Source organism: Daldinia vernicosa (assembly GCF_022497035.1).
Source record: "Daldinia vernicosa strain CBS 139.73 unplaced genomic scaffold F5Y00scaffold_6, whole genome shotgun sequence".
In the NCBI taxonomy this organism is placed as follows: domain Eukaryota; kingdom Fungi; phylum Ascomycota; class Sordariomycetes; order Xylariales; family Hypoxylaceae; genus Daldinia; species Daldinia vernicosa.
Genome location: NW_025953922.1, coordinates 537,490 through 557,923, shown reverse-complemented (window position 1 = coordinate 557,923; position 20,434 = coordinate 537,490). Strand labels below are relative to the sequence as shown.

The following is a 20,434-nucleotide window of genomic DNA, read 5'->3' as shown; positions in this document are numbered from 1 at the left end:
TTCTGGTCCAATCGGGTAGCGAGACTAACCGGGGGTTCTGTGGCCAAGTCTCAACATTCAGAGTTTTAGGGACGGTGTCGAGCCTTTGAATAATGTGAAGGAATAATACGGCTATTAAGTTGCCGGCCGCTTGGAACCAACCCTGAAGTGTAGTAGGTACGGGAACGGCCTACCTACTTCCTCGGTCCAATGCCTCGACAGATCTTTAAAATCAATATGATCACGCAAGCGTCCCACCAGTTTGGACCCTGAGCTTACCGGGCCCACGGCACACCCTGTAGTTGATGACGGCAATGATCTGATGGTCTTAGGGTTTCGTGCTCTATAATCTATCTAAAGTAAGGATGGCAAAAAAAAGAAAAAAAATTGGGGGGTGCGGGGAGGCAAAGTAAAAGAGCCATCACCAATGAATAGATATGTCCCGATCTGTCAGCTGTCGGCTGTCGGCTAGGCGGCTTGGTAGTTGCTCACGATGTCCCTCTGCATGCTGGTAGGCAGTGCTAGCGTCATCCAGCTGAAAATTACCTTGACCGAGAACAGTTAAGGGTATATCGTGGCCAGGTTTGACCCTTGATACTCGTGATCACGATGCAGACCTACGAGAGTTATAATCGTATGCTATTTTCTTATTAGTTATGCGATCATATATTTTGAGTATTCCTAGCCATGTATATTGGTTCTTCTTGCGATTCGTGACTTCAAATAAAATCAATATTCTTGGGAAACAAGTGAGACACTGTCTTATGAGAGATGTGATGGAGATGGAGAAAAGCGTTTTTTAGGCTGCATAGTGGAACTTCAAATGTGTAGAAACCCAAATGCATCCCGTGCATAATGATCCACGCGTTAATGCATTATGTATGTAGTAGATGTTCCCAGCCAAATCCCCAGCCAAATCTTGCCAAGACCTGGAGAAATCGACCAATTAATAGGCTTGACCCCAGTCCCCACAAACCGACCCTTCCTCTCTTGAGATTTTAGACTTTGATCCGCCAGTAGATTATTACCTTTGTCCTGGGGTTCCCTGGTTTTGAAGCCACTGCAAATACATTTCAATACAGTATACATGTGTACGAAACATTTATTCGGCGCAGCCCGATGAGTCCAACTTTTACGTACCTCGAATGACATTACTGTTTGTCAATGATTTTTTCAAGGCGTCTAGCCAATGCTAGACCTATAAAATATGTTATAATATCCCAAAGTGGTACCTTGCATCTATTATACTGTATTTAATGTATATAAAGAATCACACTGCTACCTACAGTCATCCCACTCTGCAGATACCTACGTACCTTATATAAATATATCATATATTAGGCTGCGGGGCTAACGGTAAAAAAGCTACGTCTGCTACCACATAGGGACCTTTATGATGTACTATGTAGGTAAGACGACATGAGCAGCAAGGGACCATGGCACATTTATCCCGTGCCTTCGTAGGTAATTCGTTAACCACCGGCGCTAGTGGTTTGGTTGTTTTCCGAATGGAGGGGTCCACGCGACTGGATCACACATCTATGTATGTAATATATCCACGGAGTATTCAGCAAAGCGGTAAGTCACTAATACGTAGTTAAGTCAAGACTTTTGTTAAGTTCAGACTTCGAGAATGACAGATGGTGCCGGCCAAGTAAATAACTTAGTTACGGGCTTATGACTGACTACCTAGGTCTATACGCAATCATATACAAGCTTCGACTTGACTTATAGATTCTGTGTTAGAGTTAAACAAAAGACTACATAACTAATAATTTCCAAATTAACTTGTTGTAAGTACATCCCACCCGGACGGAGTCGAAGGCCCGTCTTACCTCGCTTGCCATAGTCGTTAACCTATAAGAAGAACTCTAATATCAACCGACCCTACGAATGCTATGCTAATTGCTCGATTCCCCTCCCCTGGTTGTGAATTTCCTCTGTGGTAAAAATGAGGGGGAGTATCTTTAAGGCTTGATATTGTCTTCTGGAGGTAAGTAATAAATAATAAAGATTGCGGACTTGCTTCGCAATTGGAGACGTCAGGGGTAACTAACTAAGCAACGAATAACCCAGACCTCAACGTGTGCTCCTATAACAAACACTAAAAGAAATGGTTGATAGGTCGGGGAGGTAGCTTGCGTGTATGCATACATGTCATATTTTTCTATTTTCTGACTCTCGTGTGCTGTTCGCCCCCAGAATACGATTATACGATCGAATGGAGAGAGGCGTACAAAGCGTCATGTGTTTACTTACATATAACGATCCATGCATTTATTAGACGCAGGTGGTTGTCTTGGCTTCGTACAGGGGACTGCACTCCACAATTTGGGCAAGCCATCAGCATCCTTCCTATTATCCTAGCAGCCTAGCAGCCTAGTTGGGTTATCCCAGTTAGAAATAGTCATATGTGCTCTCAAGTATTAGCAGCTATTAAGAATGAGGACCCCCACCTCGATTTTCCGCCTTCTCCCACATTTTCAGACTGCTATCCTATTCTCTGGGTCTTTTAATTGTTATTTTAGCAATTCGACCCTCCGCCGCTACGACTCCCCTTTTCAGCCGCTTCACCCGATTCATCATCACACGAGTGTTTCGTACATAAGTGTCTACTTCTCCTCAATCGACTTTAACCGCCGGTTTTCAGCAAATACCGATCAATACCGGTCAGACCCGGGTCGTTCGGAGGGGGGCAACTTCAGACGAAGGATTTACCGTGCAGCATTTATCGGTATTGTTGGAGATGGTTCGTACATGATAGTTTGTAAGAAGCTGTCATTTAGTTCGGTACGTTTCATATGCGTCTCTTTCATTATTTCATTAGCTTAGTTGGTATCCTTCCTACATTGTCCTACCGACCTATCGTCCTACTTGTCCTACGGTTTCGCGTGCGACTTAGACACACGGTTTCGGACCAAGTTCTGGTGCCGCATTATTATCTTCGCCGACCTCTTCCCGCTCAACAACACACACTCATTCTATCTCCTCCGACAATAGCCCTCTCCCCCTGTCTTCCTGTTCATAGGCGGACCAGTCAAGACCCCTTGTCGAGTGTCATGTCTTCGCAACAACGTGCAGTCCGAGACTTTTCCTTTCTGCAATGGAACCCTAAGCAAGTAGGTACTCGAGCGCGGATGGATTGTTCTCTTTGCCTCTACCATATATAAGCGTCTTCCTGGTTCACGTACCTAACCGATCTTTTACTTTTGAGGATTCTGTATTTCGTATATACCTGACTTGTCTATGTACTATACCAACTAGTATGCGGTTGATATAACTAACTATGAATTATTCATGTTGTTAGTTGGTATATACACATATATACCACATACAGAGTTCAGTTATTATCCTTTAGCAATAGTAGTTCTATTTCAACTGGGTAACTACAGGTAGGTAGTTCCGACTTTAGTATTTGTCCCGATCGTTTGCTATATAAATTCTTAGCCAATCCCGAACGGCGCATAGTGTGCTCCGTGCTTCTATTTACTATTTTGTAGCTAATTGGTCTTCCCGCTTGTCGTTTCCCTGCATCTACAAATCAAGACTCCCCCATGTCTTGTCACTGGACTCCTACTCCAGTCTACTCCGGGACCCTCCCCCTACCTGCATGTAGGTACTTACTTGGGTATCCGAGGCATTGTACTCTAACCTATTAAATCATGTACCTCCCAGCGCATTTTATACCCAACATACCCAACTTGGTACTTTCCTTCCTCCTCGGTGTTACATACTGCCTCGAGAATTCCCACTTAATTGCATCGCACCTGAACCCCGCCCAGCCGCGCTAGCTTCGTTAAGGTAACTACCAGTACCTAGCCACCTACGAGGATAGGCTGCTAGGTGTGTACTGGGCTCCTTAAAAGAGCGCCTTCCGTTCCATGGGCAATTTACCGCAATGGGCGGCATTTACAAATTTCGAACTCTCTTAGACGTGGGACCCCCCAGAACTAAAAAGACTAATCATCTTCCTCCCGGCCTAGACATTCCAGGTAAATTCAGACCAGATAGTTTATGTCTTTCTGGCTCGAACATCGCGTGTCCCTCCTTAGCTTCGTATCGAATCAGCTCCAGCTCCAGCTCCAGCTTCAGCTCCGTTCTCTCGCTTACTACCCGGCGATCGATACCTTCAAGATATAGTCCCCTCGGTACATAATTCCTTGATTTGGACTGTTGGACTGTTATGTGGCAACCATACCATAATCCTCTAATTTGGACCATGTCGTTTGTTTCGAGGTCATCTTAAACAATCGTCACTGTTAGGTCTTAGCGCAGCCGATTATTTGGGTTGGGACGAATAAGTTGTTCTTCGTTTGCTTGTCCTTCTCTCTCCCTTTGCGCGCCTGCACGCCTGCAGTAGTTTGGCTCTTCCGTTGTAACACATTTAGATCGTCCGACTGTGGCACCAACGGGCGTCTTGGAGTGGCTTCTTAGTCCAATACTTTTCTACTTAGGACTGCACATAGAGAGAGGTGGAGAGAAGGTGTGCGCGTGCGACTCTAAGCGTTACTGGCCAATTATTATTCTGTTCGAGGTGCGACAGGAAGCCTTCCCACGAGGGGTGCGACACATTCGCCGCGAACGGCCCGGAATTGAAGCGCTACGATTTTTTGCAAGACCATGATGCTTTAACAGAACATGACTTCTGTTCTCCCCGCACTGCTTAGAGACGTTAAACCATCTATACCTTTCGTGCGATCGAGCCCCATCATGACCGAGGTCCAGGAGCCAACGCCGCCTCAGAACGTTCAGCATGAAGATGACCCGCAGCGAGGGCGTCGTCGGAGTCGCTCTCCTGACAGGGATATCGATGGCAATGAGAGCGACCAGGCAGGTGACGGTGACACGAAAAACGGTAATTCGTCCAACTCGGATGGTCCCGTGAGAAAGCGAAGACGGAGTCGCAAAGGTCTGGATAAGAAATTCGAATGTCCTACTGAGGGATGCGGTAAGAGTTATTCAAGGGCTGAACATCTGTGAGTTTTATTCCGTATATAATACTAATATTCTTGCTCTACTAACTGGGTGGGATATGAAAAGTTATCGGCACCAATTGAATCATTCGCCGAAACAGATATATAGATGCGACTTTCAGGATTGTAAGCGCCAGTTCGTCCGACTCGACTTGTGTAACCGTCATAAGGATCGCCATACTGCGAAAGGGTCTGCGCTGAATCGGAAAGATTCTTTGATTAGCCAGTCTTCTCCTGTCGACAACGTAAGACCTCCGTACCCTACGCCCAGTGCCGTTTCTCCCGATTCCGATAGACTCGGGCCAAGCTATACTCAAGGACGCGGAGCTCACTATGAATACCAGTCACCAAAAGATACTATCGGTACCCCTTATACTCCGATATCAAATACACCGCCCGCCAACTTTTCTCATGCCGGTCATCCAAACGGAGTTGACGGCTATATGCATCATGAGCAGGGTTATCCCGCTCCCCATGGTGCGCGACATCCGCACCACTCTCCTTCGGGCCCTCCACGACCGACAATCCAAACCGGCGTCGGTGCCCCTTATGGCGTTTTGTCGCCAGTTCCCACCCAGCACGGCGGCTATCATGGGCATCTCGCCAATACCCCTCAGTCTGCCCCGACGATGCCATACGTCACTCAGCAAAATTTAACGCCTTTCACCTTACCTCCTTCAGATTTCGCAACGACAACCGCTGGTAACATGCCGAGGGAATCTGGACAAGCTTATGCACCCCAAAGTTCTAACGATTATGACCATTCGCATTCTCAATCAAATGGCGAAATGGTACTGCTGGATCAGATGGCGACGCAAACTACCATTCCAATTTTTGGTAGTGACGGCGTCTTAAATAAGTCCCCATACGTTGCTATTCCCGAAGACTTTTTTGCATATCTCTTTAATACCAATGATCCTAACGGGTCACCACAGGTGGGCCATGTAATGCCACCAAATCAATATGCTAAGTACGTATCAATGGCTGATTTTAAGACTTGTAATATTCTTCGAACTAACATAGTCCGATTTAGCTATGCGGAGCATCAATATGGCATGCCGTATTACGAAAGTGCATCTCTGGGATATTTCCCGCCGTCTAATCAACCGCAGCAGGTCATGGCCGTCACAAATCTTCTCGACCCGAACCTCCCGGAGTCGCTCTTATCTGAAGAAAAGAGCCAAGAGATTTTTGACTTTATTAAGGAGAGATTCCACGAGAACGATCATGCGCCGGTGGAGCGTCAACGAGAAAGCATATTAGAAGGCGACAGAAGTGACGAGAACCATATGTTAAGCCGAAAGATGATGCAGCAGTATATAGGTTCTTACTGGGTTCACTTTAGCGATCAGATACCTATCCTCCACAAACCGACGTTTTCGCCGGATAGGACGCCGAATTTGTTGTTAATAGCAGTGATGGCAATAGGTGCTGCCTGCCTGGATAGAACGCACGGGCCGAAGGTCATCATGGCTGGGTCTCAACTCTCTAACTTCCTTGCGTGGCACCTGAGGTGGGAAATATTCATGGACGTGAATTGCCGACCGCCAGCGAAGATCTGGGCCTTCCAGACTCTGTTATTACTAGAACTTTACGAAAAGATGTACTCAACGAGGGAGCTCCACGAACGAGCACACATCCACCATGCGACTACCATTACGCTCATGCGGAGAGGGAGGGCCCTGATTGGGAAATCTGCTCTCGACTCGCCGCCGAACCCACGAGACGAGAAGTCGGGAGCGAACAGTTCTCGGCATTCTTCTACTTCGGGACTCGCGCATACGCCGGATGAGTGGTGGAACCACTGGATAACGAACGAGACTACTAGGCGCGCAGCTTTCGCGGCGTTTCTTATCGATTCGATTCATGCTACGATGTTTGGGCATTCGACCGTGATGGTGGCACACGAAATGCGTTTGCCCCTCCCTTGTGACGATAAGCTATGGAAGGCTACAAGCGGCGCTGAGGTCGGTAGGATCGAGGCGAACCTTATGTCTAATGGAATTAAGCCTATCTCATTTCTCGAAGGACTCAAGCGGACTCTTGCGGGGCATGAAGTACAGACGAATCCTTTCGGCCGACAGATCCTCATGGCAGGTTTGCTAAGCGTAAGTTGGCATATGAACCAGCGTGACCTGCAAGTCAGCTCGCTCGGCGGTGGCGTGCAACAAGCGCTTGGGGGCCGTGACAAATGGCGTTCAACACTTACGAAAGCGTTCGACTCGTGGAAGACAGACTTCGACAAGTCGCTGCAACGCGCTGATACGGTGGTCGATCCGTATAGCTACGACAAGCGGAACGAAGCTAATGTAGTATTCGAAAGTAGGACGGTGCTACATCATCTAGCACACATGGCAATGCACGTGGATATCGTCGACTGTCAGATATTTGCTCGCGCCAAACGCCTACTTGGTAGAGCGATCGGTACACAGGATTTAAATAGTGCGCAGCGTCGAATGAAGGACCTCTGGGCGCCGTCTGCAAAAGCTCGCGACGCCACATTTTACGCTGCTAAATTCCTATGCTCAGTTTTGCTCCCCGAAAATGCAGGATCGCCTTCGGAGGGTTACAGCCACCAATCGGGTATCTTGATGTATCTAGCCAGAGACGACGTCCTCCTGAACCGGCCATGGGTGCTCTACTTCGCAGCATTAGTTGTATGGTGCTACGGTTTCGCGTTGGAGGGCCCTTGTCCCGGTGTCCCCATTCCGAATACTACCGAGGAGAAAATGAGCCAGATGCGCGAGTACCTGCTGAGAGTTGGTTCGGTGGCATCACCGGAAGACCTCAAAGGGATGAGGGGTGTCAACAATAACAGTACTCTACTTGTAGTTCTTAAGGACTCGTTCGAGTCGACACGGTGGGAGCTGCTGCACGAAGGAGCAACGCTACTGAGCAATTGTATCCAGCTCAACAGTGGTGCAACCGTGGTTTAGCGAAGCCCATTACGGATAAAATACAACGAAACAAAAAAAACCTCTCCCGAGAAGGAAGAAGCAAGGAATATACAGAAGCATGATGAACGAGAATCTGAGGATGGCTAACTGATGTATGAGGAGGAACGGATTACGGACAAGCGACATTAAAAACATTTCTTAACGAGGATCATAGCGTCTACCAGAGTATTTGGACCCTGGACCCTTGGACTTTTTACTATTGTAACTACGCAAAAACCGCGACTTCGCATCATATACCCAACACGACGTAACGGTGTCGCACAACCACATCGCTGTCGCATTTATGTGATATTTACTGCTGTTTGATATATACATATATATACACAATCTACAATATACCAAAAACTGGAGAAAATTATTCGAATATTCGTTACAAAGCATGCGGAGGCATACACTCATCATCATTTTGAATATAGGGGGAGTTTTCATTTTGATATTCTGCAGTCTAAGTGCCGACATGTTCAGTTTAGCAGTCAGTGCTGAAGGAAGGTCAAATAGTGTTGGTCGAGTTGGAATCCTTGGGGTATTGCACGTAGCGTTAACGCCGTCCGGAAAGAAGCACGAGTGTTGAATCTATAATACTTCTGCCAAGGCTAAAATTCTTACTGCATTTTATCGTGAGTTGTCGGGACTATATATGTACTAGTACTACACACGCCTTTAGGTAGTGCGAGCTACATTAGCTATTATAGTTGGAAATGCGGAACGTGGGGGGTTTAATACCCCGTACAAACTACTGCCTAGTAAAGGTGCAGTTGGGTATATCCTTGTTGGACAATGTGACACTACATAAGGTATCCATATGTACATGGTAGCTGTCGCAATGGAAGCGAGACCCTGGCTGCCGGTTAATTGGGTAGGTACATAGCGTCGTGAAGTTAAATACTGAAGTTAAATACATTATGTAGTAAAGTCCGTGGGTTCCATGGGTACAAATACATACACTATACATCTAAATTTATGAAGTCATACGTCGACGGTGGTAGGAAAGCGATATTCATTCTAAGCTCAAGCAGGTAAGAGCCGGACTTTTAGAATTGCCTAGGTTTAAATAATGGAAATGGCGCAATGGGTTATTCGTATGTAGAAGGCACGCTCTTGTGTTAAATCCGAGTACTTACCTAACATATGGATGTATAAGGTTATATGCAATTATTAATTCCGATGTAGGTTCCTACCTAAGGACTAGTTTGCAGCAATTCCCAATCGTAAGTATGTAATCATCCAACTCTCCACCTCTTTACCTTCATTGAACCCCAATCAGCAAAACTTCCGTATGGTCCCCCTCGTGGCTTAAGCTTACATCCCAACGAGCCGTCATCACAACCTTGGTAGGAGAAGCGAGAGAGCGAGAGATTGCCTCGCTTGCCCTCTGGTATATGCCAAAAAGATGGTCCTTCTAACTGAACTTCCACCTGAGATCGTGCAACATGTCCTTGGCTACGTCGAACCCTCCGACTTAGGATGGATCCCCCGCGTTTGCAAGTACCTCTATCATATTGTCAATGGGAATACCTCACTTTTCAGGATTGTTTATCTTAATAATTATGATAATCCTCTAAATAAGCCCGTCGTAAATTGGACGCAGGCAGTTCACGATGTCGTCCGTTTACAGGGTATAGGTCGAAGAGATCGTGTCCAAGATAAGGTACGATACTTCTCGAACCTTACATGCTTGTGTTTACTATGTCTAGCTGACTCATAATTCGAATTTGTTCAATTTCTAACTCTTTCCTACGTAGAAAAATGAACTCTCCTTCGTTTATGACACTGTCAAGTCTTTCCTCCAGAACGCTGCCACCGATACTGAGCGATTACCGTTAACAACCCATCTGAGATCCCGTAACGCTGACATTTTACACTCCATATTCGAGGAAGAGACTAACCAATCTGCCTTTTTGTGCCGGTCTGCCATCTTCGGGCGCGCTCGGAAAGAATGCGTCTGTTCGGATAGCGATATCTCATCCGTACAGGAGGACCACCAGAAGAGTGCACATTTACACTGCCTTTTTGGAGTGCCGATTTTGTATGCGCGGCCAGAGTCCCATCAGACAAGAGAAAGCAAGATGAGCCCGTATGCCTGCTCTATGGTATACGACTTAAGGCGATACACAGCAAACACGAAATGGGGCCCGTTTATGGATGACGACACAGACCGTGTGGACTGGGAGAAAGCCGAAGCCATTATGATCGTGATCGGATCGAACCTTCAGAGGCTTGGCCTTGCGAGGTTTCCACTATGTAGGAGCTTTTGGGACACACCGTTCGCAGGAACATGGCCCCAAAGCTATATACCACATTCTATCTCTCGAAAGCCGGAATTTTTGAAAGTCCCGAATCCGTTAGAACATCAGGACCCGTATGGAGTCACAGGGACTTGGCTACGCATAGTATGCTTCCTGGATTATACAGACTTTCACATATATAACTTCGCCGAAGGCGCACAACTTCCACGGAATGTCCCTCGACCTGCTCTTGATGTTGGCCAAGCCACGCGCCTAATCCTTATGAGGGTTCGTGTGACTGGTATCGAGCCCCCTGGGCCCGAGGATGGACAAGAACTGCCAGTTGTACATTTCAAGGGAATTTCCCAGTCGCTTGACGACAGCTATGATGAAAATGCCAATTCGGATTTGAGAGGTATGAAAGGTACGTTCCCCTTTTCGCTTCCGGGATATCTGAATTTGCTGATAAGTGCTTGGAGAGAAAGGTACCGTTCGCTTGACCCGTGAAGGCGAGGTACACTGGACAACCTTTTCAATTTTCAACGGTGAAGAGAGATGGCGTAGTGAGAGCGTCCAGATTGGTGGTGTTAAGAGCTCTAAGGGAGTGTTGGGTCATTGGTTTGATAAGTAAGTTAATTGGACCTTAGCTGCTATTACCTACCTATGTGTCGCGTGTATGCTAAATAGATGTCTAGGGATTTCGATCCGCATGGCCCAGCTGGTCCAAGTGCATTTTGGAAGGTTTCGGACGATGTCACAGCAGAATACAGCGAAATTATGCAGCATTTTCTGCCCAGTATCCATGATACTTCCCTCGATAAGCTAGGTGACGAGGACGAATTTGACCGGCCGGCTTACCGATCGGACGACGATGAAGATGAAGAATATGAGCCTGGATTTACGGGCATGGCTTGGGCGACGTGGATGGATAACTAGCTTAGACTTTTTTATCCTATTTCTAAACTCGGTCTGGTTGGAGTCGGGAGAGGTATGCTGTGCTTTACAATGATTCCTCCTATATATTTTGTTGATGCTCAAGTATGCATTAAGACTATTCTACCTATAGCTATAAATTAGAAACATGATAGAAATTCATTCAACAATTTAAAGGATATGTATTACGGCTTATATAAAAAGGGAAAAGGACGTAGGATTGATACCATCGCTGTATCTAACGTCAACCTAGGTACATACACTACCTAGGTATGCACAGCAGAAATGCGTCAAATAACTGGCGTAGTCTACTAACAATTATGCTGGTAGGTGCGCCATCCTTTTTACGTTATTCTAACAGCAGGTACCGATAGGCTATGGGGTTATATTAGGTAAGCAGTAATCATGGCCCGAGCTCCTTTCATTTTACGTCAACCTCGGCATCTCGTCGATCTTGTACCGAGTAATGTACTTCGTAACTTCCATAGATAAAGTTGTTATTTGGATTGGGTCGTGTCTTGTCGGCTTGTGCTTCAATCTACATTTTAAATTCCTACAAAAACATGCTCTGCTCTTAACAATCAAGCAACCTAGAAAATTGAGGTATAGCTTGCATACCTCGCATACCTCGCGCTAGTAATAGCCAAGATGGAATTCGTCACAGCCCTTCGGGGCACTTTTGACGACCAGAAACCCTCATTGTTTGAATTACTTTCAGAACAACAGCTTAACTCACTTCTACCACCGACATTACGATACCTTCTCACCGTCGCGACTCATCGATACCCCCGTTATTTACTACGTGTCCTTAATTCCTTCGATGAGCTTTACGCGCTCGCAATGCTCGTTATCGAGCGCCACTATTTACGAACACGCGGCGGCAGCTTTACTGAACACTTCTATGGCCTTAAACGAGAAAAGTCGCTGCAGGCAGAGGTACCTCGTGCTACCGCCCGCGCCCCGGAGCTGGTACGGGAAACTCTTAAGTTGAGCGAGAAGGATATTTGGAAGAATCTGGCTGTTATGGTTGCTCTCCCGTACCTAAAGCGGAAGCTGGACGAGAGCCACGAGATCGAAGCCCCACGAGCCCTTCTCGGTGCAAACTATACCCGTATGCCTGCGAATCCGACATTTAAGCAGCGACTGTTACATTATTACAAGTGGTTCATACGTAATATCTATCCAAGCGTACATGCCGCCTACTACTTCAGCATCATTGCCTTTAATCTAGCCTATCTATTCGACGGCAGTAAATACCATAATCCATTCCTATGGCTCATCGGCACTAGGATGCGTAGGATGAATGAAGCAGATTTCCGGGCCATTGAGGCGCTAAGCAAACCAAAGGCGGGAAACCCGCCCCTTACGGCCTCCAGTCTCCTCAATCCCAGAATAATGGGACCGAGGTTGTTAAGCAGTTTGTCAGTCCTACTACCGACCAGCATATTTGCGCTGAAGTTCCTCGAATGGTGGTACGCATCGGACTTTGCGAAGCAGCTGTCGAGGAAGGCTGCCGAGAACCTCGAGCTACCGCCACCTGTCGTGTCTGGTTTATCCGCGCTGGGAGTTAAGGTACCGCAGAAGAAGGGTCACGACGAGAAAAGTAAGAAGGAAGAAGAGGAACGACCTAAGATACCGTCAGCAGAGGATGCGCCAATTGCTACTCCATCAATGCTCCCTATCTTCACTGTACCTGCGCCAGAAGATTCTGAGCTATGCCCCATCTGCGAAGACGAAATCACGACGGCGACGGCTTGCCAGACGGGTGTGGTCTACTGCTATGCCTGCATACATAGGTGGATCGAAGGTTCACATCAGAGACAGGAAGAGTTTATGGCCGATCAAGCCGGCAAGTGGGAAAGCGGCCAGGGTAGATGTGCCGTAACAGGACGTCGGGTCCTCGGCGGCACGGAGGGTCTAAGACGTATTATGGTTTAATTAAGATTTGGGATCTGGATTATATTGCAACTGCATGTGTCATTGGGTCAGGCACCGGCGTCTGGGGTAGCATCTACAAAAAGCTACAGCCTAGGCGGAGTATCTGATGAACAACATGAGGCTTTAAGGTATACTATTAATGAAGGACATATATTTATCAAGGTCCATCACCATAAGATATCCGTCTAGATGGGCCGGTTTTATTTCAACAGGCCATGGATCCCGACTAGAGCTTCTTACAACGAACGAGTAATCTCGTCTATTGGTCCTGCAGGTGGCTCCAGAAGAGCTGTCAATCATTTGCAAAGCTCCTCGATAGTCTATAATTGCAATGGTGCAAGCAATTCAGACGGCAATGGACCGATTACGTTGGTCTAGGCTTGCTCTACTCGCCGGCAAGGGTGATTAGAGCCACGACGACACATTCCATAAATAGAAGCAAGACGAGATCTAGACTCGATGCGAAAATAAACACCACGCTTTCGTCGCCGACGCAGCACGTCGGAACGGGCCCAGGAATATACTAGGAATATATTCGTTACCAAGTCTTTCGATGCAAAACTGTCCACAATGCACGCCCGAGCACTGGGTCGAAAGGCTTCTTAGACTGACCCAGTCTCGCGCACCGCTAATTAAAACCTGACATCTGGACTGAGCGAGGCATTCTAGACCAGCTGCTATCACGGATACCCTGCTCGCAGCGTCCGTCTCTTTTCTTATTACCCGGGGCGCTGGGATCTAGTGGGAAGATTGAGAGTCTCACCTAACTACTTCAGGGCCCCGGGGCTCCAACGACCTTTTTTCCCGGACACGCGATGGGCAGCTGGTTAATATGGTTAAAGTGCCCACGCCCCAGCTACCTTCTTACCGTTGGCTGGTAGGGCTCGCGAGAATTAGCGAAGAAGTTCGCTACCGTTATTTGTTACTTCGTTTGGATGCGATAGTGGCGGACAGACGCGCGTGTAGGTACCTAGGTAGGTAGGTAAGGTGATGGCAATGGGATGAAATGGGATGGTATTCTTGATTAGGAGGCGAAATTATCGAAAAGGGCTGGGCCATGGACCCTGGCCCAGAATGGCAGTCTTGATTTCGATTTGCAGATGTCGATGGCGTTCGAGATTTCTTTTTTAGCTTCGCGGAGCTGATGCGTGAGTTGCGCTCCTGGGATATCTCATGTTCATGTGATGATGTATTGGACGAGGCGTCTTCTATAAAGACTCGTATTGTCCGCCCGTTGTTGGAATAGAAGATCTCCATAGGTACTCATCAGATAATCGTACGGACAAGCAAAGTTGCCTTATATATATCTATATTTTAATCAGAAGTCCTCGAGAGCTCCATCTCTATCCCCAACTTCATCTATACCCAAATCCCAAATCCAAACAAACTCACCCACGATATAAAACAAAAAGAACCCCCAAAATGCGCACCTCAACCCTCCTCCCCATCTTCGCCAGCCTCGCCGCCGCCGCACCCGCCGCACCCGCCGCAAACCCCCAACCCCAACTCCTCCTCCTCACGCGAGAAGACGCGCCGTCGCCCCCGCCCCGCATCGTATCGGTATCCTACTCGGGCAGCGGGTGCCCGTCGGCCTCGCCGGCGGTCGACCGCACGGGCGGGTTCGACGACATATCGCTGCGGCTGAACTCGTTCGAGGCGCGCACCAGCACCACGTCCGGCGGAGCACCCGCCGACGCATCCGTCAACTGCCAGGCCCACCTGTCCATCGCCGGGTCCGCGGCCGGCTGGCAGGTCGGCGTCAAGGACGTGTATGTTAAGGGCCATCTGGTGCTCGACCCGGGCGCCGCGCTGGATTATTACGTTACGAGCTTTTGGAGCGAGGATGCTGGGAAGACGGTATGTTTTGTTTTGAACTACTTTGCCTTTTTTTTATAAAAAAATTATTATTATCGTTTTCTCTTCTCTTTTGCCATTTTAAAGGAAGGTTTATCGCTTGTACTTGATATAAGTACCCAAGTGAATAAGTAGTAGAGATAGTTACCTAGGTAGCTAACATGTCCACATAGGCCACGATCAGGGGCTCCCTAGCCAACAGCGGCACCGGCCGCGTGAGCCAAGACGTTACGGCGCATAGCACCGTTCCCGACGACCAGGTCGTGTACTCGCCCTGCACGAGCTCCAAGGGCGACGTCGGCCTGCTCAACGTCAACTTCCGCGTCGCTCTCCAGGCCGACGGCGCTCAGTACGGCTACTTCGGCAAGGACCCTGATACTACTGCCTCTGAGAGCTGGAGCTACGTCTGGCGCCGGTGTTAACTAGATTGTTTATTCTTATTTTTCTTCTTCTTCTTCTTCGTTATTCTACAGTTATTTAGTTTTATTTATTTTAAGTTAGTCTTACCGGAGACGAATGGGAGACACAAACCGAGCAAGCTATTCTTGTTGGGCGGGTTTAGCGGAAAACATTGACTTTCTGTTCCTTTTTGTTTAGCGGCATGGGTTGGGTTTGTATTGGATGGGGTGTGGGCTTATTAAAAGTTTGATAGATGATATATCAACCCATACTTCAATACATTTATGCCTTTGACTTGTGTTTCGAAGTCTCGCACATCGGAACCTATAGGAGGAATATATGCTTCGATCTCTCGGGAAGACCATATATTTACGTAGATAATGACAGCAGCTTACTGAGTTGTCTTCTATTATTACAATTGTCTTATATAACAGTGTAAAGTACGTGAATAATGATTTACTATTGTTTGGGTTATAACACCAATTTCGACTACTCGGCCACCAAGCTCACCGTTATAGTCAACAACACAACTACAAGGACTTCTTCTACAACCTCCTAGGTGATACAAAGTTGCCCAGGCACCTAGTTCTTGGCCGCTTTCGCCTGTGAAATTAGATTACGGCCTATTTGGATCGTTTCATCCATCCCTTGCTGTCTTAACCAGAATCTGAAGAAATTAGTATAAATGCTCTCTAGTTGGGCCTTGGAAGAAACTTACAGTTGTTCAGGGGTTCCTCCACCTACGGTGGATATCTCACGAGCTTGGTCCTCTAAGGACTCCCGGGTAATCCTTTCCCCAACTTGTGGTGTGGGAGGCAGGGGTTTCTCAATAGCTTCAGGCCCCAAGCTCTCCTCTAGCACCTGTCTCCTTATAGCAAAACGCTCAGCTCGCTCCTTTTGAAGCCCGGGGGAATCCATCTGCTTCAATGCGTATCGAACCACGAATTGCGCGGCTAAATAGACATGTTCGGAAAGGAGTATGCTTAATAAGAGACCCCACGCAGCAATGTTGGACGGGTCGCCGCCGGGGCCCTCGGAATCACCACTAAAGAGATACACGATGGCGGAGCTCACGAGGCTTCCAAACCAAGATAAGAAGCCGAGGGCGTTAAGCCATGGTCCGATTGAGTCATCTCTCCAAGGAATAGGCCTCTTGCTGCTAACAGCAATTTTCATGGCGTCTGATCGGAGTTCAACCCAGTTATTGATTAAGAAGCAAAGCGGCGTAAGTGGCCAAATCGCCGAAAAGAGGGATAAGTAACCAAATTGGACAACCATCTCCCTGTAATCAACAGTAACGTCATATATGTCAAGTTGAGCCTCGTTGCGAACTCTTTCGAGGAACTCGTGTTCTTCGGGGACGTCGCTGGATGCTGAGGCCTTACCCTCGGATCGAACTCTCTCAACTTCCTTGAATGCCCTGCGCTTCACGTAGGGAACAATAGCCTCAAGACCGAAATTCACAATTTGCGCTGTTACTGTGAAATATATCATCTGCTTCTTCAGACGATCAGGGTTGATCTGAAAGCCCTGAGTAGTGATGGACTCCTCGCTAGAGAATTGTTCGGCGGTGATCTTGAAAATATCCAGGTATGGCACGAGAAGGTTCCCGAAGGGCATGTAAACAAATGCACTCAAGAAAAGGGGGGTATAAGAGGTTATAAAGTTAATAATGAATAACTTTTGAACAAGGGCGGCGTGATGATCTATATAGATGTCAACGATATATAAACCAGAGAATATCGGAAGACTCCACTTACTGTCTATCGTCTCATAATTTTCCATATCAGTGAGCTTCTCTGCAAAACTACTAAGAATAGTCGACAGTGCTGGTTGTAATCCGGTGAGTATTATGGTAGGCGTGAAAGTCTGGCAACGCATTAGATAATATATCACCCGACTGGGAGGTTCTACAAACCAGGTAAGATTTGAATGGGCCGTTATAAATTTCAGTAAGGAAGATCTCGATAGAAAAACAGAAGACATAGAGAGCCCCAAGGATTGCCAGACAGCCAAATGCAAAGGGAACCTGCAACAACTGCGTCTTCAATCTCTTCATTGGGGGATAAACCTTCACAGCTTCGCCGGTGATGGGATCTATGGCTTCATGTTCCCATTTAAACTGCGTTCGGGGCCTTTGGATACGAGATACTCCACGAACACCCCATTGGACGGCGAGATCGACCTCCTTTTTCTTCCACCACTCGAAAAAGATGATAGACCAGAGGGAGCTAACAATAGCATAGAACCAGGAATATTGACCAAGGATAAGCCAAGCGCCGAAGCCGAATGCTGCCGGGAATATTAGAAATGCGAAATAGGATTGCATAAAGGCGAAATAGAAAGCAACGCTTTCGCCGAACTTATCGCGAATTTGGTCGAGGTCTCGGTCGTCTAGGAAGTACTTAGTACTCCATTGCTTAATCCATCGTCGGTTGAAGGCGTGGTTATGAAGTGGGAAGATAGATTCCACATCCTTCCATACGCCAATCTTAGGCGCAATACCGGCACCGCCTTGGTTCTTGGGCTTCGTGATCAGTAAGTAAACGGTACGCAGGCGCTCAGCTTCAGTGACAGGTTGGTCGGCGAATTCTTTAGCCACGTCCTTGTTAGGGGTGGTAATGCGCACGCCATACAGCCAATCTTGAACACGTTCGCGATAGATATGATTGGTTAGATGTTTCTCAGATGCTACTTTAACAAAGACCAATAAGGAAGACCCGTCGCCGTATCGAACTTCTGTAGCGAGCCCAACCTTAGTGAGGGCTTCAATAAGCTGAGTGAAGCCAGCCGCGGCCTCAGCTCTGTCGCTGGAAACCTTGTACTGAACGACATAATCTACGTCCATATTGCCCCCGAGGTGACCGCCGTCGGAGGCATAGAGAGACCGGATGCTCGACATGATCTGGCAATAGTCGTAGTTATGTCGGCTCGGTGAGGCCTTTCGCCTTGAGTTGCCCAAGTATAGACGCCCAACTAATTGTGATGTGTTAGGTCTAGGATTTGGATTTGGTGGGATATTAAAGTATTAATAGAGAAAATCGAGGGTATGAAAAGTTTCTTAGGAGGGGCGATTGTAGGAAGTGTATAAGATTGTGATCCTCTATTAAATTTGGTAAGTGTACATGTGTTACATACGCCTACATGTGTGTAGCTGAATGGCCCGATATCAAGGAAAATCGGCAACAATAAAATCAAGTTGTTGATCAACGTCATCTCGCATTTGATGCGATTGGGACCACTTGGATTGAACAGATTGATGACATGCCACCTTGGCCCGTGCGTCCCCTGTAAATGCCCAGATGCCCCGCGATAAACTTTTGGGTGATGTGCGCTATAAACTGCTCTAAACAGTTTAAACTTGTCGCCCACAGCAAGCTTTAGCGCATTTTTACAGGGTTCGTAGGTGTCATTAGCGAGCACGTTCCGCTGGGATCTGTGCCGAATGGGCCTCTAAGGCTAGCTGGGATCCTTGCTGCTGTTACATTTTGCGGCGGCAGGAACACGACGACATCTCTGTCAGGTCCAACTTTAAAATAAACTTCGGAACCGGGATATAGCTATGACACTATGTTGCTTCTTGTCTGTTTGATAAAAAGCGATGCTACTCTTACCCCCTTGGTATTTAACCCTTAACATTCATATCTCATCAACTACCCAATAAGTCGTAGAGCAGCAAACAGAAATCCCATCGCCATGGCACTGCTCGTTCGGCTCGGCCTACGCCGCCCCATCATCTGGGAGCGTCCGACGATACTAGATTGGCTTCTAGAGGCGCCTCTTCAGGGGCTTATATTCTACATATACCACATAGTCTTATGGCTACGCAGTAACCGAACTAGACCGCCACGGGGAAAGCACCCCATCAAGATTGTGTGCTTATCGGATACGCATGAGTCTATCGTTCAAAATGTTCCTAATGGCGACCTATTAATCCACTGCGGTGACCTGGTGAATGACGGTAAAGCTGCCTCCATTCAAAAACAAATCGACTGGCTGGCCTCTTTACCACACCAGCACAAGATTGTTGTCTGTGGTAACCACGATAGCTGGTTCGATATTAGCTCTAGGACGGAGGAAGACAAGATTCGTGGTGATTCTGTTGATATGAGAACAATACATTATCTTGAGCACCAATCTATCACCCTTAACTTTCAGGAGGGGCGGAAATTGAACATCTACGGTGCCCCTGATATACCTGAGTGCGGTGGGCCCGATAATGCGTATGTATAAGCCAGCCCCTTTTTATGGTGTTTGGATATGCTTTCTAAATATAAGTTACTGTTACAGATTCCAATACGCATCGTACCAAAACCCGTGGGAAGACACCGTGCCCATAGATACGGATATTCTTGTTACGCATACTCCACCAGTAAGTAAGCACCCTTGTGAGTTACAACAACTGTATCTAAATATATCGGTTTAGAAACATCATCTGGATCTGTCTCTTGGTTGTCCTCATCTACTTCGAGAGATATGGCGGAAAAAGCCCAAAGTGCACATGTTTGGCCATGTCCACTGTGGCCGGGGGTTGCAGCACGTGTTCTGGGATGAGTGTCAAAAGCAGTACGAGAGAGCCATGTCTCGTCCGAAGCCAGGGTTGTTTTACAACGTACTCGACTACCGGGCCTGGCTGGATGTATACAGGGTGCTGTATTACGGCGTCACTAGCATTTTATGGCACTGGCTATTCCTCGGAGGAGTTGCAAACCGGAGCATCCTGATCAATGCTGGTATGCAGAACGGGACTTCGGGGAAATTGAGTAGAAAGGCCCCTATAACGATCACAATTTGAGATCATAGGAGGGCTACGTGAAGGCTTATTGGCAAGGAATAGCATCCAAGTGGTAATTAAACCCACATCCTAAGTTGACAGGCGGGTTTATATCTCAGGGGCTTGATGCCGTCATACCCGAGTTTACGGGAGATTAATAGTTATTGGACTAATAACGGAATACCGTGCCGGTTTGGATATAGGTTGAAAAGTTTAAAGCGACATTTGTGAATACCGAAATAGAGGACGAAGATAATATTGTATTTGATAGTTAAGAAAAGTGTTTACTGGGTATTGACACGGGCTAGCCGGTAATCGAACATAGCATAAAAGCCTATAAACCCGAATCCTTAAAAATTCGTCATCGTTATCACGCCAGACCTCCCCCAATTCCATAAACTC

At 47.3% G+C, this 20,434-nt stretch overlaps 6 protein-coding genes across 6 annotated transcripts; 5 read left to right on the top strand and 1 right to left on the bottom strand.

Annotated features, from left to right (window-relative positions):
• Positions 1–4,310: 4,310 nt before the first annotated feature.
• Positions 4,311–7,888, top strand: F5Y00DRAFT_273161 (fungal-specific transcription factor domain-containing protein; the record flags this gene model as incomplete). Its single annotated transcript, XM_048013122.1, has 3 exons — positions 4,311–4,955; positions 5,020–5,922; positions 5,986–7,888. The coding sequence occupies exons 1-3, from the start codon at positions 4,618–4,620 to the stop codon at positions 7,886–7,888; spliced, it is 3,144 nt and encodes a 1,047-aa protein (XP_047868521.1). The 5' UTR covers positions 4,311–4,617.
• Positions 7,889–9,299: 1,411 nt separating this feature from the next.
• On the top strand, positions 9,300–11,070 carry F5Y00DRAFT_258438 (uncharacterized protein; the record flags this gene model as incomplete). The annotated part of the gene is made up of 4 exons (XM_048010706.1): positions 9,300–9,557; positions 9,652–10,558; positions 10,614–10,761; positions 10,830–11,070. The coding sequence occupies 4 exons, from the start codon at positions 9,300–9,302 to the stop codon at positions 11,068–11,070; spliced, it is 1,554 nt and encodes a 517-aa protein (XP_047868520.1).
• A 492-nt stretch (positions 11,071–11,562) lies between these two features.
• Positions 11,563–13,100, top strand: F5Y00DRAFT_176131 (Pex12 amino terminal region-domain-containing protein). Its single transcript, XM_048004934.1, has one exon. It carries the CDS (start codon positions 11,716–11,718, stop codon positions 13,003–13,005), a length of 1,290 nt encoding a protein of 429 aa, XP_047868519.1. The 5' UTR covers positions 11,563–11,715; the 3' UTR covers positions 13,006–13,100.
• An 805-nt stretch (positions 13,101–13,905) lies between these two features.
• Positions 13,906–15,314, top strand: F5Y00DRAFT_176138 (uncharacterized protein). Its single transcript, XM_048004935.1, has 2 exons — positions 13,906–14,862; positions 15,033–15,314. Exons 1-2 carry the CDS (start codon positions 14,428–14,430, stop codon positions 15,279–15,281), a joined length of 684 nt encoding a protein of 227 aa, XP_047868518.1. The 5' UTR covers positions 13,906–14,427; the 3' UTR covers positions 15,282–15,314.
• A 317-nt stretch (positions 15,315–15,631) lies between these two features.
• On the bottom strand, positions 15,632–18,544 carry F5Y00DRAFT_227062 (DUF590-domain-containing protein). Its single transcript, XM_048006427.1, has 4 exons — positions 17,177–18,544; positions 17,019–17,127; positions 15,977–16,964; positions 15,632–15,925 (listed from the first exon to the last, which is right to left on the bottom strand). The coding sequence occupies exons 1-4, from the start codon at positions 18,158–18,160 to the stop codon at positions 15,841–15,843; spliced, it is 2,166 nt and encodes a 721-aa protein (XP_047868517.1). The 5' UTR covers positions 18,161–18,544; the 3' UTR covers positions 15,632–15,840.
• Positions 18,545–18,625: 81 nt separating this feature from the next.
• On the top strand, positions 18,626–20,149 carry F5Y00DRAFT_176122 (Metallo-dependent phosphatase). The gene is made up of 3 exons (XM_048004933.1): positions 18,626–19,481; positions 19,549–19,630; positions 19,685–20,149. Exons 1-3 carry the CDS (start codon positions 18,955–18,957, stop codon positions 20,051–20,053), a joined length of 978 nt encoding a protein of 325 aa, XP_047868516.1. The 5' UTR covers positions 18,626–18,954; the 3' UTR covers positions 20,054–20,149.
• Positions 20,150–20,434: the final 285 nt, after the last annotated feature.

Excerpts from the sequence above, each read along its gene's own strand:
- F5Y00DRAFT_176131 (XM_048004934.1), top strand. The coding sequence starts at position 11,716 with ATGGAATTCGTCACAGCCCTTCGGGGCACTTTTGACGACCAGAAACCC.
- F5Y00DRAFT_176138 (XM_048004935.1), top strand. The coding sequence starts at position 14,428 with ATGCGCACCTCAACCCTCCTCCCCATCTTCGCCAGCCTCGCCGCCGCC. Across the intron at positions 14,863-15,032 it reads GCGAGGATGCTGGGAAGACG|GCCACGATCAGGGGCTCCCT; the intron begins GTATGTTTTGTT and ends ATGTCCACATAG.
- F5Y00DRAFT_227062 (XM_048006427.1), bottom strand. The coding sequence starts at position 18,160 with ATGTCGAGCATCCGGTCTCTCTATGCCTCCGACGGCGGTCACCTCGGG. Across the intron at positions 17,128-17,176 it reads GCCCATTCAAATCTTACCTG|ACTTTCACGCCTACCATAAT; the intron begins GTTTGTAGAACC and ends ATGCGTTGCCAG. Across the intron at positions 15,926-15,976 it reads GGAGGAACCCCTGAACAACT|ATTCTGGTTAAGACAGCAAG; the intron begins GTAAGTTTCTTC and ends TAATTTCTTCAG.
- F5Y00DRAFT_176122 (XM_048004933.1), top strand. The coding sequence starts at position 18,955 with ATGGCACTGCTCGTTCGGCTCGGCCTACGCCGCCCCATCATCTGGGAG. Across the intron at positions 19,482-19,548 it reads TGCGGTGGGCCCGATAATGC|ATTCCAATACGCATCGTACC; the intron begins GTATGTATAAGC and ends TTACTGTTACAG. Across the intron at positions 19,631-19,684 it reads TTGTTACGCATACTCCACCA|AAACATCATCTGGATCTGTC; the intron begins GTAAGTAAGCAC and ends ATATCGGTTTAG.